This window comes from Grammomys surdaster, unplaced genomic scaffold (assembly GCF_004785775.1).
Source record: "Grammomys surdaster isolate TR1022 unplaced genomic scaffold, NIH_TR_1.0 125852, whole genome shotgun sequence".
NCBI classification, from domain to species: domain Eukaryota; kingdom Metazoa; phylum Chordata; class Mammalia; order Rodentia; family Muridae; genus Grammomys; species Grammomys surdaster.
Window position 1 is genome coordinate 2,920,087 of NW_021620678.1, and position 12,446 is coordinate 2,932,532.

Below are 12,446 nucleotides of genomic sequence, written 5' to 3' on the forward strand. Positions count from 1 at the left end.
CTCAGCCAGGCGGTGGTGGCGCACGCCTTTAATCCCAGCACTTGGGAGGCAGAGACAGGCGGATTTCTGAGTTCGAGGCCAGCCTGGTCTACAGAGTGAGTGCCAGAACAGCCAGGACTACACAGAGAAACCCTGTCTCAAAAAAACAAAAACAAAACAAAACAAAACAAAACAAAAAAAAAAAAACAGGGTCTCATGTAGCTCAGACCAACCTCAACTTCTGAGCTTCTAATCTTTACCTCCCGAGTGCTGTGTTACAGATGTGCGCCACCACAGCTGTATTTATGAAGCACTTGAAACTGAATCCAGAGCTTCGTGCATACAAGGCAAGCACTCTGAGCCTCGTCCCCAGCCTTTGCTTTTGTGTGTGTGGGGTGGTTTTTTTTGTTTTGTTTTTTTTTGTTTGTTTGTTTGGTTGGTTGGTTGGTTGGTTTTTTCGAGACAGGGTTTCTCTGTATAGTCCTGGCTGTCCTGGAACTCACTCTGTAGACCAGGCTGGCCTCGAACTCTCGAACTCAGAAATCCGCCTGCCTCTGCCTCCCAAGTGCTGGGATTAAAGGTGTGCGCCACCACCACCCGGTTGCTTTTGTGTTTTGAGGCAGGGTCTCATATCGTCCAGGCTGACTCCATACTCCTGAGTCCTACTTCTACTTCCCAAGTGCTGGGATTATGGGGCATGGTGGCCATGCCCAGCTTCTCACTGGCATTTTTATGTAACTGCCAAATGTGCATGTGTGTCTCTCAGGTCCCAGCACTCCAAGCAAGGACAGTGTCATCCTGATTTATGAAGGAATTAAACCTTAGTTTTGTGGTACCTGTGCCAGGCATGTCTATGGGACGTTATCTTGATTAATAATGGACGTGGGAGGGTCCAGCTCATTGTAGGCAGTGCTGACCTAGGGAGATGGTCCTGGGTTGTATAGAAAAGCAAGGAGAGCACACCGGTAAGCAGTGTTCCTCCCTCATCTCCACGACGGGGCAGTTCCTGCTTGGAGCCCCTATCCTGGCTTTCCTTGCTGAACTATATATAACCTGTAAGCTAAACATCCTAAGACTAGTGGTGCAGAGCCACAGTCCCCCCTGGGGAGATAGCTGGACTTGACTGGCAGCAGCTGGTCCAGCTCTGGTGGGAGTCCTGACATGGGTGTACCTGTGCAGCGGGAGCAGCTGGCAGTCACAGTGGAAAGGATTACCGCTCAGGTCGATGAGCTCCAGCCCGCTGAGCCACATCGGGGCGGGCAGGGACTGAAGTTGGTTCTTCTGCAGGTACAAGCTCCGCAGCCCTTTTCCGAGGCCTGAGAAGGCCCTGGGAGAAATCTGCAAGGAAGTGCCGAGTCCTGTTGTGAGCCCCTGCCAGGTGGGCAGTGCCAGATCAGCGGGGAGCTTCATCCTCCCTCCAGTAGAGAGATGGAAAGCCCAAGGTGGTCTACACTGGAGGGGTACTGAGGTTAGAACCCAGGTTGGTCTTATTCCAAGTCACTCAATGCCCAGGTTCTTTCAGTTAGGCCTGAATCCCATCCTTATAATGGCCAAGACTCTTAGGGACTCTCAACAGCAGGTAACTAACTGCTCAGACTCAAGTTCTTCCAGGCCTCTAGCTGCACCTGAACTCCTTAAGGGCTGAGGGGAACGTCTGGTTTCTTAGTGTTCTCATGCCCTGCCTAAAATGCTTGCCGAAGGAATGCCTCCTATGGATGTGTGCTTCCTGCCTGCACATCAGGCAGCACCCACCTGCTCCAGGTCACTGCTGTTCAGGAAGAGCTGCTGCAGCGACCGCCCCACAGGCTGAAAGGCCCCATCTTGCAGAGCCCTGAATGGGTTCCCCGAGAGCTGCAGCTCCTTGAGTGCAGGCAGCCCCTCCAAGGCTCCAGTAGGCACCTCTCGCAGCTGGTTCCTGTCAAGGTGCAGCTTCTCCAGCTCCCGGGCTGGACCTAGCGCCCCAGGTGAAACCTGGGTGATGTGATTTCCACCCAGGTAAAGGCAGCGCAAAGCCCGCGCTCCTGCCAGATCCCCGGGCGCCAGGCGGTCCACCGCGTTGTCCTGAAGGTGTAGGGAGAAGAGGCTGGGTAGGGCACGCAGAGCCGCCCCTGGGATCCTCAGGAAGCGGTTGTGCTCCAGGTACAGGTAGCCCAGGTGGGGGGCCCCTTCGAGGGCTGCAGCGCTCAGGCCCGAGAGCTGGTTGTCGGAGAGGTAGAGATAGACCAGGCGGTCCAGGCCCGCCAAGGCGCCCGGCTCCAGCTCCGCGATGCCGCAGTGCTGCAGGTGCAACGACACCAGGTGGCGCAGGCCCGGGAAGGCCGCGCGGGGCACCGAGGGGAAGTGGTTGCGCCTCAGGTCCAGGAGCTGGGAGTCGTTGGGGAAGCCGCGGGGCACGGCCTGGAGGCCCCGGCCGTCGCAAGCGCTGTGCCGAGTCTCCGCGACGCACACGCAGGCGGGAGGGCAGGGCGTGGCCCACGCGGCCTCTTCGTGCGGGGAGCGAGGAGGGGCGCGAGGACCGGCCTGCCGGTCTTCGTCCTCGTCCTCCGCCGCGTCTCCCGGGCAGCGCAGGTCTGAAGGCCGCAGCGTATCCAGGGCCTCGCCTCGCAGTCGCCGCGGTCCCCGGCACGCGCCGTCGGAGCGCACTCGAGCGCGCACCAGCCACTCGAGCAGGGGCCGCGCATGGCAGGCGCACCACAGTGGGTTGCCCTGCAGCCGCAGCCGGCGCAGCTGACCCGGGACCTGCAGCGGGGGCAGAGTGGTGAGCTGGTTCCCGCGGAGGTCGAGGGTGTGCAGGCGCGGGCAGTGGGCGAAGGCCCGGGGGCCTAGGGCCTGCAGGGACCCGTGGTCCAGGGCGAGCTCCCGCAGGCCGGGCAGCGCCAGGCCATCCTCCTCTCCCGTGTAGGTGAGCGGGTTGTGGCCTAGCTCCAGACGCGCCAGGCTGCGGGCCTGGGACAGGGCGGCCCCGGGCAGAGCCTGCAGCTCATTGTGGTGCAGGCTGAGGCGGCGCAGCGCCGGCAGGCCGGCCAGAGCCTCGGGGGCCAGCACGCTGAGTGCGTTGTGAGACAGTTGCAGCCAGCGAGTGCGCATCAGCCCCTGGAAAGCCATGGCGGGCAGGTAGACCAAGGCATTGTGGGCCAAATTGAGAGTGGCCAACGAGCCCAGGGCGCCGAAGGTCCCGGGCCGCAGCTCCTCCAACATGTTCCCCTCCAGCTCCAAGCGCCTCAGTGAGCCCAGTCCGTCCAGTGCCTCCTGGGGCAGTGTGCTCAGGCGGTTGGAAGCCAGGTTGAGAAGGAGCAGGCGGCCCAGGCCACGGAATGCCCCCTCGGCCACCAGCTCCACCTGACAGTGCTGCAGATCCAGATGTGTGAGGTAAGGCAGGGCCTGGAAGGCAGCTGCAGGGATGACCTTCAGCATATTGCCCTGGAGGTCCAGCCTCTGGGTGAGCTGGGGACAGGAGCAGGAAAGGAGAATGGGCCTCTCTCCCTCACCTCTCTGATTCTCTTTAGCCACTGAGCAGCCTTCACTGTGAGCTTTTCCTTTGCTGCTCTTGGCTTACTTTCCCATTAATTCATAACACCACAGGGCAAAAAGAACATCTTATCCAGACACACCCCAAGTTCACCCCAGGACCTGTCACAAATACATTATTATTTATTGGTCACATAGGTATCTCAGCCGCACAAGGATCTTAAATAAATCATACTGTTATTGTCTTGTTTAGTTTTGTTGTTGTTGCTATTGGTTGTTTTAAACATGGTTCTAGCTGTCCTGGAACTCACTCTGTAGATCAGGCTGGTCTTAAACTCAAAGAGATCTGCCTGCCTCTGCCTCCTGAGTCCTGGTGTTAAAGGTGTGTATCATTGGATTTGGCCCGTATTGGTTATTTTTCTTCCCATTTAGACGTAGATACCCAGGCTCAAGAAGCAGGAACCAGCAAGACAATGGTACAACCATTGGTGTAGCCCCGGCTCCTGCCACCCTGCCCTTCTTCCCACACTGCCAACCCATGTAAGGATTTTCCCTCTCCTGACCTCAGGGATGGCGTTTGGCACTTCGGTGAGGTTCTGGTGCCGGCAGGTAACATGGCGTCTGGAGTTGTCACAGACACAGGTCTGTGGGCATCGCTGGGCAGATACGTGCCAAGCTGGACTCAGGATCAACACCATAAGCAGCAGCAGCATGAAGACCCAGGTGGAGCTCTGAAGCCTGGGAGATGGGGGAGAGCTGCTGTCCATGGGGCCATCAATGCTAGTGGGCACTGAACCCCCGATACAGGACAGAACTCCTCCAGGCCTTCATGCTCTGGGCACAGGAAAGTGCCATGCTTTGGCTCTACCCTCAGCTCATATGGGGCCGTGGGGAGGGGGCTTCTGTTATCAGCCCTGGTTTATGGGGGAGAGGACTAAGATGCAGACAGTTTAGAGCTCCGACTCTGCCCGGTGACTCTGGATTTAAGACACTTTGGCAGCAGGAGGGAAGGCCCAGACCTAGCCCAGGCTTTAGGGTGGACTGGGAGGTCCAGATGTTGAAGGGCCTGAGAAACGCTGTCATGGTAAGCAGGCAGCTCAGGCCTCTGTGCCTGCTCCCCTCTGTCCTCTTGTTACCTGAGTCCACACGGCTGATTGACCTTCGACAGAGGAACTGAGAGCCCAGGTTATGTACTACAGTGGGGCAAGCTAGATCTCACTTGTCTATTTATTGATGCACCCACCCACCCGTCCATCCATCCACCTCACACAACACTGCCCATCTCTTCTTAGGGGTGATCATTGCCTCCACAGCTCTCCTGGCCTCCCCTGTGCTCCACCTAACAGCCAAAGGGAATTTTCCAGAATATAGATAGGATCCTGATACCCCTAACAGACCCCCCCCCCCCCAGTGTCTAGCTGTCCCCGTTAGTCCCAATTCCTGGTACCTCAAGAAGAATGTATAGTTTCTCCATCACATGCCTCGAGTGGTACCACTGTACAGGCCCAGCAGCAGCAAATTCACTTGGCTCCTCCTGCTCTATGCTTGGGTCACAGGTAAATTCTGAGCTGCCCTCCCTGATGTGGAACTGGAACACCACCTCATGAACCTCCCCATAGTTGCTCCCAGGATTGTAACTGTCTGGCTTTGTCTCCTTTTAGTCCCAGAATTCACCCCTTTCTCAGTGCTGGTGGCCTTCTCTAGACTCTGGCTTGAGGGTCAGGGTAGGAAGGGGCGCCTATTAGGCTGATACCTGAAGAGAAAAAGGTTCAGGGCATAGAGGGCTCACTTGGATCCCCTCATAAGGCTCCAAAAGACTACCTCACAGAAGTGCACAGGAACCTCTGGAGCTGGTTTAGGGGCCACCTCTGGGGAACCTCAGGTACAGGAAGATCCCGTGGTTCTGCAGTTGGCCTCTCAGAGCACGAACAGATAAGTGATCATCTAACCGTCTAGTTCATTGATGGCTCCCTTGTGTCCCCAGAGCCCCAAAACTCACCTCTCCATGCCGACTGGAACGGCCAGCCCTGTCTGGAGGCCCCGCAGAAGGGAAAGACCAGGGACAGTCCTCGCCTGGTCACCAGCAGTACTCCCCCCCTTTGCCCATGGGCTTGGCAGCCAGGACAGAGCTGAATGGGAAGCATTGTAAGCAGCCCAGCAGAGCCTGGGGCTTCCCCAGGCTGTGGGCAGGGGGTGGAAGCGGCTGGAGTTACAGACTGCCTATGCAGCACAGCCTTAACAACATGGCCCAGGCCGAGTCCTTGGACTGGAGGGTGAGCATGGGTGGCGATGTAGATGGGGGGTGTCTGGAGGAGCCTTCGGGTAGGTCAGCATCACTGGGCTCCTGCAGACTCTGTGGGACCCTAGGAACTATTTAGCAACTGAAGGGTAAAAATTAGCTCACTAGGTTGCTGCAGGAGTTAAGGTAGGAACCTGGAACTCTTAACTCCTTCCTTTCTGGGAGCTTATGTACTCGCACACACTGAAGCTACTGCACACATGTATCTTGCAACTATTTTCCATCTCACTTTAACATATTATTGAGGGTATCCAAATTGATGCCTAGAGTCATACCCACTTTCTAATGGATTCTATGGTGTTTCATTCTATAAACAAATCTAAGGCATAAACCAGGTGGTGGTGTACACCTCAGGAGACTGAGCCAGAAGGATTAAAAAAAGTACCAGACTTATTGACTTACCGGTTTACCTGAGATATTTTAAATTTTTTAGGTTTTTTGTTTGTTTACTTTATATGTGACTGGCCTACTTACCTACAGGGCATTGTAGCATGACTGGTACTCATAGAGGCCAGAAGAGGGCACCAGAGCCTCCAAAGTAGATAGAAGCACAGATATTATTCCTCAACCTCCATGTGGGGGATTTGAACCCAGGTCCTCTACAAGAGCAGCCAGTGACTAATGAATAATGAGCCACATGTCTAGTCCTGTCTTAGATATATTTTTTTTTTTTTGGTTTTTCAAGACAGGGTTTCTCTGTGTAGCCCTGGCTGTCCTGGAACTCACTCTGTAGACCAGGCTGGCCTCGAACTCAGAAATCCGCCTGCCTCTGCCTACAGAGTGCTGGGATTAAAGGCATGTGCCACCACCGCACCGCCCGGTTTGTTTTAATATTTTTTATACAGTGTTTCTCTGTGTAGCCCTGGATGTCCTGGAACTCTGTAGACCAGACTGTCCTCAAACTCGGAGATCTGCCTAAGTCTGCCTCCCAAGTGACTTGCGGGATTAAAGCGAACCACTGTCCAGCTCAGTTGTTTTTGTTTGTTCTTCCAAGACAGGGTTTCTCTGTGTAGCCCTGGCTGGCCTCCAATTCAGACATCCTCCCACCTTTACCTACCGAGAGCTGGGATTAAAGGTATGCACCACCACTGTCCAGCTTCAGAGTTGTATTTTTAATTTTTTCCCTTATGTTTATGGGTGTTTTGTCTGCATGTACATCTGTACTACGTGCTTGCAATGAACACAGAGGCCAGAAGAGGGTGATGGATCCTCTAGAACTGGACTCTCAGATGGTTGTGGACAACTTACAAGTGTTGGCAATCAAACTCAAGTCATCCAGAACAGCCCAGTTGTAGTTTTAAAATTACATCTATTTGCACATGCAAATGCAACAGCGAGTGTGAAGGTCAAAGGACAACTTGCAGGAGTCGGTTTCCTCCTCCACATGAACTCTAGGATCTAACTCAGGTTTTTAGGCTTGGTAGAAAGTACTTCCATCCACTGAGCCCTCTCACTGGCTCTGCTTGGTTGTATTTTAAGAATGTCTCACATAGCCCAGGACAGTCTTAAATAGCCCAGGATAGTCTTAAATACACTGTAACTAGGGATGACCCAGAACACAAGATCTTCTTCCTTTTACTTACAACTACTGGGATAAAAGGTATATGCCTATCTCAAGGTGAGGGGTGAGGATGTAAAAAACCAAATCCTTTTTTTTTTTTTTTGGTTTCTCGAGACAGGGTTTCTCTGTGTACCTCTGGCTGTCCTGGAACTCACTCTGTAGACCAGGCTGGCCTCGAACTCTCGAACTCAGAAATCCGCCTGCCTCTGCCTCCCAAGTGCTGGGATTAAAGGCCTGGGCCACCACTGCCCGGCAAATCAAACTTTTCTTATTGCTACAAAATATCCAATGTGAGGATGACTATACCACAGGAACAGTACACATAAATGAGCTTGGTTTACTCATTTCCTTCCACCTAGGTTTTATATACAACAGAAGTTCCATTGTTTTTATGGCAGATTACTTCCTTGTAAGGGCATGCTTTAAAACGTTCAACTTATTCCTCTGGTGGATGAGACACTGGCTTGCTTCCACCACTTGATTCTACACTGAGAATAGTTCTAAAAAACTAGTGCACAGTGTTCATTTGTGTTGTTTTCATTTCTATGGGGTATAAGCTAGTAGGCTGTTGATGAAGGGCAACCCTACCATTCATCACAAGAGCTTAAAGATGTGTGCTCTCTGGTCTAAACAGTGAGTGCCATTCCATTCTTCTTTCTTCTCAGATGGAATCTCTATCACACAAGCAGGCTTGACATTTCAGGGCTCTAGCCAGGCAGTGGTGGCACACATCTTTACACAGTATGCAGGAGGCAGAGGCAAAGGCAGGAGGATCTCCGAGATCAAGGCCAGCCTAGTCTACAGAGTGAGTTCCAGGACAGCCAGAGCTACACAGAGAAACCCTATTTCAAACAAAATTGTGTGCGTGGGTATATACATGAGTGTAGGTACCCAAGGAGTTCAGAAGAGGCCATTGGATTCTCCGGAGCTAGAGTCACAGGTAGTTGTGAGCTGCTTGACGTGAGTGCTAGGAACAGAACAGTGTACACTTTTAGTTTTTGAGAAAGGGTTTCTTCTTTGTGTAGCCCTGGCTGTCCTGGATTCACTCTGTAGACCAGGCTGGCCTTGAACTCCCAGAGATCTGCCTCCCAAAGTGTGAGGATTAAAGGTATTTACCACTTGTTTTTTTTGTTTTGTTTTGTTTTGTTTTGTTTTGGAGACAGGGTTTCTCTGTGTAGCCCTGGCTGTCCTGGAACTCACTCTGTAGACCAGGCTAGCTTCAAACTCTCGGACTCAGAAATCCGCCTGCCTCTGCCTCCCAAGTGCTGGGATTAAAGGCGTGTAAAGTTTACCTTTTTTTCCCCCTAGATGAAATCTGACTCTGAACGCTGCATCCTGGGCTGTTCTAAAACTCAGGCGGCAATCTTCCTGCCTGGCTTCCCAACCATGAGGATCACCACACCCAGCCATTCAGTTTTTCTCCACTAGGCTGTGAGCTGTGGGCCTTCTATGGCTTTTACAACAATGAGGTAATTTTATTCTTTTCCTAGCTTGAGTATATGTGGACTGTGTGCATTCACGAACCCATGGAGGTCAGAAGAGTGTGTTGAACTCCCTGAAAGTGGATGTAAAGGCTATTGAGAGTCCCTAGGTGGGTTCTGAACCTACACTCTCTGTAAGAGCAGCATACATTCTTAGCTTCTGAGCCATTGCTTTAGCCCCAAATCATGTTTTTGTTTGTTTTCATTGTTTTTTAGGTTTTGAGCTGTAGGAGGCACAGATGTTTCATAGGTCAGCATTAGGAGAACCTAGAATATTAAATACTCTTGGGTTGTTCCTTCAAAGGAAGGGGATGCATAACCTTTTGTCCACCCAGAAAGCTGGTTACTAGTCTGATGACCTTTACACTTATCTGTGGCCAAGACCATGTAGGACCCTCCACTGGACCCCATGAGCTTGTTCTGTCTCTAGAACCAATCCTTTGAAGGTGTCGCATGTACTTTACAAAGTGTTTCCATACGGTCTGATCTTTATTTAGATTACTTTGTTCCTCGAGGTTTGTGTATGTTTTATTGTACATATGAGTGCTACAGGAAAGTTTTCACCACATTATGTTGTCATTATGTATGCCTAAAACAAATTACCAAGGGGCAGACTCTGAAGAAGTTTGACTCAACAGCGGCTACTTAGTTGTGTTGAAGCAAACTGCCTTCTGGCTTCCTGTAGATTGTTACTCTGAAGACCCCACACTGAATGGGCCACAAGGGTGGTGGGAACTGAACTTGGGTCCTCTGCAAGGATAATCAGTGTTGCTGTTAACCATTTAGTTGTTTTTCCAGCCCAAATTGCATTTGTTTTTTTACCCTCTTTTTTTTTTTTTTACAGTTTTCAAGACCTAGTTTCTCTGTGTAGTCCTGGCTGTCCTAACTCACTCTGTAGACCAGGCTGGCCTTGAACTCAGATATCCACCTGCCTCTGCCTCCCAAGTGCTGAGATTAAAGGTGTGCACCACCACTGCCTGGCCTCCTATATTCCTTTTTTTTTTTTTTTTGGTTTTGGTTTTTCGAGACAGGGTTTCTCTGTGTAGCACTAGCTGTCCTGGAACTCACTCTGTAGACCAGGCTGGCCTCGAACTCAGAAATCCATCTGCCTCTGCCTCCCAAGTGCTGGGATTAAAGGCGTGCGCCACCACCGCCTGGAATATATATATATATTTTAAGATTTATTTATTGTATGTGAGTACATTGTAGTTCTCTCCAGACACACCAGAAGAGGGCACCAGATCTCATTACAGATGATTGTGAGCCACCATGTGGTTGCTGGGAATTGAACTCAGGACCTCTGAAAGAACAGTCAAGTGCTCTTAACCCCTGAGCCATCTCTCCAGCCCCCTCCTATATTCTTAATATGCAGCCTATTACCTTTTTATTCGAAAGTAGGTGTGCCTGTGTACTATATATCCATGAATGGAATGCCAGTTCCCTCAGAGGCCAGGTATTGGATCTTCTGGAGCTACTATGCATGGCTGCTGGGAACTGAACTCCAGTCCTCTGCAAGAGCAGCATACACACTTAACCACTGAGTCACCTTTCAGCCCTTTTGTTTTTGAGTTTTAAAAGTAGCCCTGGCTAGCCTGGAGATAAACTAGGTAAGCCAGGCTGGCCTTGAACTTAGGTAATCTTCCTGCCTTCTATGTGTGCTTGAGGCACTATGTAGCTTGGTACCAGTTTTTCTTCTTTAAATTTATGTGTTTTTTTTTTTTAATTTTATTTTTGTTTTTCGAGACAGGGTCTCTCTGTATAGCACTGGCTGTCCTGGAACTCACTTTGTAGACCAGGCTGGTCTCAAACTCAGAAATCTGCCTGCCTCTGCCTGGCTAGATTTATGTACTTTTTATTAAGTGTATGAATGTTTTTTTGTGTGTGCATGTGTGCCTGTACAACATGTGTGTGCCTGGTCCCTGCAAAGGTCAGAGGGATTCAGTGCCCTAGGACTAGAGTTATGAACTGCCATGTGGATGCCCAGAAATGGACCAAATCCTTTGCAAGAACAGTAAATGGTAACCACTGAGCCAACACTCCATCCCGGGCTTCAGGTCTCCATTTTTCTGCTTCAGCTTCAAAGCATTAAAGTATTAGAATACTTTGAACTATCCTGCATCTCAGTGAAAAACCTTACTTTGGTCATACTGTATGATCCTTTCAGCTTTTATTTTTGAGTTTTTTGAGATAGGATCGTGTGTAGCCCAGGCTTGCCTTGAACTCAATATGCAACTGAGAGAAGTCTTTTTTTTTTTTTTTTTGGTTTTTGGAGACAACACTTCTCTGTGTAGTCCTGGCTGTCCTGGAACTCACTCTGTAGACCAGGCTGGCCTTGAGAGAACTCTTTAAATTCTGATCCTTATGCCTCTGCTAAAATATTGAAACTATAAGCATGTGGCAACATGGCAGTTTATGCCCAGGCTTCATACATGTTAGGCAGACACTCTAACTGAATGAGATTTTTGCTCCCTTCCAGGCTTGTTTTTCTCCTAGACAGGGTTTTCCTATGTAGGTCTTGCTGTCCTGAAACAACTTGCTCTTTAGACCAGGCTGGCCCAAACTGCCTGCCCCTGCATCACCAGCGCCTGGCTCATCTTCTAATTTCAAATGTTTATTGGGTGTGTACAGGGGTGTGCACAGCCAGTCTACTTGTGGAGATCAGAACACAATGTACAGAAGTGCTCTTCTCCCACTACACGGGCCTCGGGACTGAAGTCTGGTTGCTGGGCCTAGAGATAAAGGTCCTTATCTGCAGTCATCCTCCCAGCCCCTTATTGTATGTGTGTATAAACTGCTAATGTATTTTTCATACTTTATTGGTGGGTACAAAGGCATCACGGTGTACGTAGAGGCCAGAAGACAACTTTGGGGACTTGGTTTTCTTTCTATCATGAGTCCTCAAGATTAAATTCAGGATATCAGGTTCAGGCAAACACCTTTACCCATGGAGCCTTCTTGCTAATTTTTTTTTGTTTTTTTTTTTTTAAATAAATTTGTTTAGCCAGGCAGTGGTGGCACACGCCTTTAATCCCAGCACTTTGGAGGCAGAGGCAGGCGGATTTGAGTTCGAAGCCAGCCTGGTCTACATACTGAGTTCCAGGACAACCAGGGCTACAGAGAAACACTGTCTCAAAAAAACAAATAAACAAAAACAACAACAAAAAACAAACAAAAATTTGTTTTAGGGGGCTGGAGCTGTGGCTGGGATGGAAGAGCAAAGGACCTGGTTACCCCAGAACCCACATGGCAGCTCAAATGCCTGTAACCTCCAATTCTAGGGGACCCGACATCCTCACACATACATACATGCAGGCAAAACCACCAATCCACATAAATAATTTTTATAAATAAAAATTAATTGTATTAGCATTTTACCAGCATGTATATTATCCCAGAGGGCAGAAGATAGAATCAGTATGGTACCTTGTACTGCTGCTTAACAATACAAATGTCTGACACACAGATCAGTAAAGAATCTTTATTGTAGGTGGGTGGTGGTGGTGGTGCATGCCTTTAATCCCAGCACTTGAAAGGCAGGGGCAGATGGATGTCTAAATAGAGGGCAGCCTGGTCTACAGAGTTCCAGTACAGCTAAGGCTATATAGAAAAACTCTGTCTTGAGAAGCAAAACTAGAAGCTTTGTGGATGGAGAGATGGC

At 50.4% G+C, this 12,446-nt stretch overlaps 1 protein-coding gene across 1 annotated transcript in view; it reads right to left on the minus strand.

The window, feature by feature from the left end:
• Chadl (chondroadherin like) overlaps positions 1-5,499 on the minus strand; it is a 12,258-nt gene extending 6,759 nt beyond the window's left edge. Inside the window, exons 1-4 of the mRNA XM_028789964.1 lie at positions 5,447-5,499; positions 4,011-4,185; positions 1,732-3,423; positions 1,151-1,317 (exon numbers count right to left, since the gene is read on the minus strand). Coding sequence (XP_028645797.1) covers positions 1,151-1,317; positions 1,732-3,423; positions 4,011-4,185; positions 5,447-5,454 — 2,042 coding nt within the window. The 5' untranslated portion in view covers positions 5,455-5,499. The remainder of the gene's footprint in view (positions 1-1,150; positions 1,318-1,731; positions 3,424-4,010; positions 4,186-5,446) is intronic.
• Between the last annotated feature and the right edge of the window lie 6,947 nt (positions 5,500-12,446).